Source organism: Pistacia vera, unplaced genomic scaffold (assembly GCF_008641045.1).
Source record: "Pistacia vera cultivar Batoury unplaced genomic scaffold, PisVer_v2 Contig42, whole genome shotgun sequence".
Taxonomy (NCBI): Eukaryota; Viridiplantae; Streptophyta; class Magnoliopsida; order Sapindales; family Anacardiaceae; genus Pistacia; species Pistacia vera.
In genome coordinates, this window is record NW_022196246.1 from 13,042 (window position 1) to 19,917 (window position 6,876).

The following is a 6,876-nucleotide window of genomic DNA, read 5'->3' on the forward strand; positions in this document are numbered from 1 at the left end:
AGATACAAGTAAAGCGGTGTTTCTTCAGCGCTTACGACAACTCGAGAAGTTAGGTGTCAAACTGTCAACTGCCCAAACCCGTTTTAGGGGAATTACCTTTTTATCCTTCTAATTTTTACACAAAATGAAGTCTTCATAATTTCTTAAGGTATCACTTTCATCCTCAAACTTTTATGATTGTCACTTAAGAATTGAAATACAAACACAAGGCTTCCTTATAGTCTTTTTCTCTCAAAATTTTATACAATTTCCTTCTTTTTCCCTTTAATTATCTAAAATAATTAAGGTCCGTTTGTTTTAGTATTTTTGATATTTTTAGAGTTGGATGGAAATAACGAGGTAAGATTTAAAAATTAATAAAAACATCCCCTAAGTTTGTAAATTGACTAAACATCCCTATAATAAAAAACATTAAAAATTAAAAAACACCTCCACCCACCCATTAAATACCGGCAGCCGGCCACCACCATTGGGGGATGCCCGGAGTTGTTGTATCGACGCATGACCGGCTGGATCTAGCCGGTCATGCGTAAAGATGACTTTTTCTAGTCAGATCTACCGTGGATCTGGCCATGTTTGGTTGTCAACGACGGCCAAAGATGTGGCATTCGTTGATGATCAACGATGACCATATCTTGGCTGTCGTTAATTTTATCTTTTCCGGCAATATTTATGCTAGATTTGGCCAGAAAATGATAGATCGGCGCATTACCAGCCAGATCCAACCGGTAGTGTGCCATTATACCAGATTCTGGGTACCTTCCGATGGAGGTGGTTGGAATCTGGCAAATGTGGGTAGGTGGGTGGGGGTGTTTTTATCAATTTCTAAACTTTTTTCCAGAGGGTGTTTAGTTAAATTAATAAATTTAAGGGGTTTAAAAATAGTTGAATAAAATATAATAGTATTTTCAGAATAGGGAAACAAACTTGTATTTTGGAAATAGTATGAATAGGATAGTGAAAAATATTAAACCAAACAGACCCTAAGTTACCTTTCCGTTAGTGTTAAATCAGGGTCTCAACGTCCAAATAGCTTTAATAAGGGATAAAAGTGTTATTTTTAGAAACTATTGGGTTAATTATTATTAGAATCTTAGGGATGGAAAATGTTATTCACCTTAGTTTATATCCTTCTACATGAAGGTCCTTGAGAGTTGAGACAAACTGTTGCACTGTTGATATTAAATAGGTAACACCTGGCTCATATCACCCACATGTCAACTTATTATACATAGTCCCATCCATCCAATTGGAACAATGAAAAAAAAACCATTTTTAAATTATATAAAGTAATTTGGGATGATTTTATTCACCTAATATTTGATTTTTGGTGGGAGTTCAAAGAGCTATGATTTTAAGAAATTTGTAACGATATCAAATTGATCCTTATGATTTTAAGAAATTTTAGTGACTCCTCCACTGCTAAGGTATGATGCTCACAAAAGACCAATTTGTTGGGTGATGTCGCTTATCCACTCATATACCCCCAAAATCGAACCGATTTATGCACCTTTATAACCAAAGATTCAACTTGAAGCTATCCGATATCACAACACCATTTATTGTTAAAATCATCATTAGCAGTGATGATGAACTTTGAGAAAGGAAGAGTTGCTAATTTGATGTTTTTAGGTATAACTTTATATACGTGATTTTATAGAATTTATGCATAAACATAAAATATATAATAACCTACTATCTAACAGTGTGACATATCAATCTATCTGGTTTAATTCTCAACCTAATACCAATAATTAATTTCTTTAACATAAATACTAATCAATTGCTTTCATTGAATGAGATCAATGAGATCATGTAACCAAACCGGCTGGTACGGTTTGGTCCGTTCAGTTTGACGGTTATGTTATTTTCCAAAATCACCAATGCCATAATGTGCGATCAACATAAGGGTTTATCTGATATTTAACCTTAAATTTTTTTAAAAAAAAAAAAAAAAAAACAAGGGGAAGTATTTATGTGAGCCACATCCCCCACTTACTGTTTGGGCAATTTGATCCCCAGAACTCTCTCTTCAGCATCAGAATTATTCTTCAGCATCTTTCTTTTCTCTTTTTTATTATTTTTGCATAATTTTAGGTTAGATTTAGATTACTAGTTAGAAACATAACAGATCTCTTCATTTCATTTTTAACTTAATCATCATCATCATCATGACTTCTTCAGTCATCAAGATTGACGTGAAGACCTGGTCACCCTGTTGCAAATCTCTCCACTCAGATCAGGTCTTCATCTTTTTTCACCGCTGTTATTAGCAGACCGTTGTTCGTTTCTATCTCGTGGTTTGTTTTCTCTGCTTTTGGTTTGTGTGAAAACCTTAGCTTTGATGAAAAATTTGTGTAGATGAACTTTTGAATGTGTTTTTGTTGCGATTTAGCTGATCTGAAAGCATCTTTTGGCTGTATCTTATAGTTTGAAAAGGGTTAGCGAGATATTTCGATCTCAACAATGGAAGAAGTTTAAAATTGTAACTTTCGGTTTGTTTTATGAGCGTTTGGTTAGTAGGAAAACCTTAGCTTTGATAAAAAAACATATATATATATGTAGATGTAACTTTTGAATCTGTTTTGTTGCGTATTCACTGATTTGAAAGCGTTTTTAAGGTCTACATCTTATTTTGAAAGGGTTGTTGAGAATTTCGGTGTCGAGCAATGGAGAATTTCAAAATTGGAACTTTCGGTTTTTTTTTTTTTTTTTTTTTTTTTTTTTTTTTTTTTTTTATGATTTTCAGCGAAATGAAACGCTTTCTTGGGGAAATTTGTAGTTTGAATAGGGTTGGTGACATTTTTTTCTTTGTATTAAGCAGTCAAGAATTTGATAAGGGTTGGTGAGATTTTTCGGTTTCAGGAATGAAGAGTTGAAGTTTTAATCTTTCAGTTTTTTTTTGTTTTTTTCCTCTTAACTTTTCAGCCACCAGACACATCATTAGTGCTTACTTTTGTTTCCTTTTGTGGGATTTTTAGTTCTGGAGAAATTTAATTAGTTTGGTTTGTTCTCTTATTGTTTAGAAGGAAATGCAAAGGAAAGCTGAGAACAGTGAGATGGGTTATGGGAATCATAGTGGCATTTGCGCAATTTGCTTGGATAAGATAGTGCTTCAGGAAACTGCTCTTGTAAAAGGTTGCGAGCATGCTTACTGGTTTGTCCGATCAAAATCTTTTATTTTTTTTGCTGTTATGTTGCAAATCTCTCTTTTTTTTTTTTCTTTTGGCTGTGATTGTGGCGTTCTCTGTGTGTGTGACTCTTAGATATGATTCCTTACTTGTATGTTTAAAAGAATAAAGTGCTTATGGAAATGTCAGGGAAATACAAAGAAGTTGTCCTACTTGTACATACAGAGTTAGCTTTTGATGCAAGTGTAGATTTCTCTTGCACTTACAATTGTTTTGTTGGTTTTAAGAGTCTTCTTATCAGCATTACGATAGGTTGATTTGTCCCTCATCTTCCTTTTTGTTATTTCTGTTGCATGTATTGGTTATGCAACACTTTGGTGGAGTCTTCCTTGGTGTCCTTAGACTGTCTTTTTACCAAATGCTTCCTTCTGGTGAACACTATGCTATCTTCTGCATAGGTATATATAAAGAATGAAGTGAATGTTTATAGAATATGAGTTGAAATATTTCTATTGGTTTGGTAGGAGCAGAAGTTTAGGACTAAATGGGAAGGTATTGTGTTAAACAGATGAGTGTGGACCTGAAAAAGTGAATTTAGAACTATGATCAAAGGGCTAGATTCATTTAGAGTCCAAGGAGATTGTTCATAGGCAAATAAAAGGAAAAGAATTTAAATTCATTCTTTTGGGTTCAGAATCATGTCTTTAATACAAGTCTTATCAATTTGAGCCCAAAACTATGCCCCTATCTTTCTCATTTTCATTTCTATTCTCTACGTTTCTGCTGTTGTTTTATCAACTTATGCTCATTTCATATTATTCATTACAATACTGCTGTGAATAAATATAAAGTTTGTGTAAATATATGAGAGCGATAGTTAGTGAAGAGAAAAAGAAAGTAGGAAGATATTGTAAAGTGAAAGCTGAACTAGTAACTCAGAACTCTTGTGTATTTGCAATTAATTTAAGAGCAATGCTACGCCCGCAACCTATTCTCACAAACTTCTCTTACAATCTCGACGTGGCAGCTGAGTTGGCACAGTCATGTCAGTTCAACCATACCTAAGGCATAAAATGATTTTGACTATATCAAAGAAACGACCGTTCTTTCATAGGGAATGACCGTTCCCTATGAAGGAATGGCCGTTCCTCACAGAAGGAATGACCGCTCCTCACAGAAGGAATGACCATTCCTTATGAAGGAATGACCATTCCTTATGAAGGAATGAAGGAACAGCCGTTCCTTCTGAAGAAATGACCGTTTCTTTCTTGTAGTGCCTTGGTTGCCTTGGGTGTGAAAGGAGCTGACGTGACAGTGCCAATCTGTTGACATGTTAGGGTTGTAAGAGAAGGTTATAAGATTGGGTCGTAAACGTAGCATTTTTCTTAATTTAATTTGTTGCTTTGTTCTTAAATTTCTGTTACTCTCAATTATTTGAATAGATTACACTTTTTTTTTACATCTATTGTGAATAAAATAGAATGAGTATAAGTTATTGAAAGGAACCAAGACAGATTTGAGGTTGAGAATTAATTGGGGAGCCAAAGCGAAATGCCAAGCTCAATTTCATTCACCAACCTCTTTATATAGCCATTGCATAACTGTTTTCTTTGACATTTGTACAACTTAAACCTTGCAACCACAAAATGCATCTACTTTTTCCTTTGTTTTGATGGGTAGAAATATTTCTTAAACTATTTAGCACTATAGGAGATGGTGTGCGATGGGAAGTTTGACACATTTGTTTTATCTGTTTCAATTATGGATTGACATGCAAATTTGGTGCTGATGGATGTTCTTCTGTTACTTTGGCTGTGCAGTGTGAGTTGTATCCTACAATGGGCGTCATACAATAATACACCAACCTGTCCTCAATGTAAAAATCCCTTTGAGTTCCTTGACGTGCATCGTTCCCTGGACGGCAGGTATTATCTCTAATCCCCTTTTCCAGTTCTCTTTCCAGGAGTCATGTGAAGTTCCTTTTTAATTAAGAGGCTGGGGTCATGGTCATGTAATAATTAGAATCGATTTTGACAACACTATTGGCTGTGAAAATTTGGATAGAAATGCTTGGTTCATTAAGCTGAGGACAGATTCAGTCCGAAAATATTACAGAGTAGAATTTTACTTTCAACCTATTCTAAGTGTGAGTGATCAGTTGTAATTACGTACCAAGTGTTTAATGGGATGATTTACTGGATTTCTTAACATTTGGAGTGACTTCACAATTATGAATACCAACTTATTTTCTTGCATAATTGTTCACTCATTTTGTTTTGTTATAACAGCATTCGTGATTATATGTTTGAGGAGAGCGTGTGCTTACTTCTTAGGGCGTCATGGTTTAAACCTTTGGTTGTGGAGGAACGTGAAGTGGTTTATGATGATCCGGAAGATTATTACCTATATGAGGATGAAGAGGATGACCTCGATGAAGTTTACTTTAGCAGTTCATCAAGTCTTCGCATAGGCAATAGAAGGTGGGGCGATAATGGATATGTTAGGGCAGGGCGCCAAGAAGCAAGGCCTGTCCATCGCCCAAATCTGCAGGACTCAGGTGCTAGTTCCTCACGCGAGCGTAAAAAGAAAGAGGTTGCAAAAAACACCCCAGCAACGGGACGACGAGCAAAGAGAGCTCTTAAGCGTGAAGCTGCAGATAAGGCGGCTGCAGTGAAACATCAAGAGCATTTGGTGAGGTTGGGACGGAGCGTCGGCCCCTCATGTCCTCAATAAATAGCCTTAAAACCATGTACTTGATCGCCATTTTGTACAGTATTTCCATGCTTTTAACTATGTGAAATAAATACATATTTAGTTGGTTGGGTATGCAGTGATCATTGATCAGTAGTTGAATCACTGCTATGTTGTATCTTTGAAAATTCAGCTTCAGATTAGTCAACTGCTTGATAAACAAATTCCGAATACTTTTACTATTGTTTATCCGGGAAGTTGGAATGGAAAATAAACTGTAAATAAGCAAGAAATTTAACCATTGGTATGTTGTTTAGTGTTTAATAATGAATCTTTATTTATCAAATAATATTTATCCTCTGTTGGTAGTACTTAGTCAGGATTCTACTGTTTAATTTTGCGATCTAAAAATAAATTGTGTTGGTGATGGAAAACTTGCAGAATGATGACGACACAGATAGATTGTTATTTCAGAAATAATTATGAGATCATAAATATATGAAAGCATGTAGTGATCAGTAATTACAAGATCACTTTCCATCATGGTTAAGGATGAAGTTGATGAATAAATGGTAAGACATCAATATTTTATAAAGATGATTGCTTATGATTATTTACAGGATTTACCAAATCAATTTGCCGGATTAAAATTATGGAGCAATAGTAGATATTCAAAATGAGTAATATTGAACTGATAAAACTATTTTCATTAACTTTCTTTCATAAACGAGATATCTCAACTTATAATTGATCAGCTCACAATAGGTCTTGTTTGACCAAATGCAAACTGTCACGTCGCGTTTGTGAGAAAAAGTTAATAAAAGGGTTAGTTAACCTATCTTTCTTCATCCAGAATTGCATTGAACAACTTTCAAATAACTAATCTTCTTATAAAACAATGGATGATCATTTCTAACGTGATTTAGTATTCTACGATACGCGATATGAATCGATACGAGTCGCCAATGATACGTATTAAAGGGTGTATCATAAACTTTTCGATACATTAATATGTATCCTACGATACGATATGATACGTATTGGTCTGTATCCT

At 34.7% G+C, this 6,876-nt stretch overlaps 1 protein-coding gene across 1 annotated transcript; it reads left to right on the forward strand.

Annotated features, from left to right (window-relative positions):
• Window positions 1–2,990: 2,990 nt before the first annotated feature.
• On the forward strand, window positions 2,991–6,123 carry LOC116142816. The gene is made up of 3 exons (XM_031428223.1): window positions 2,991–3,157; window positions 4,952–5,056; window positions 5,420–6,123. Exons 1-3 carry the CDS (start codon window positions 3,033–3,035, stop codon window positions 5,862–5,864), a joined length of 675 nt encoding a protein of 224 aa, XP_031284083.1. The 5' UTR covers window positions 2,991–3,032; the 3' UTR covers window positions 5,865–6,123.
• Window positions 6,124–6,876: the final 753 nt, after the last annotated feature.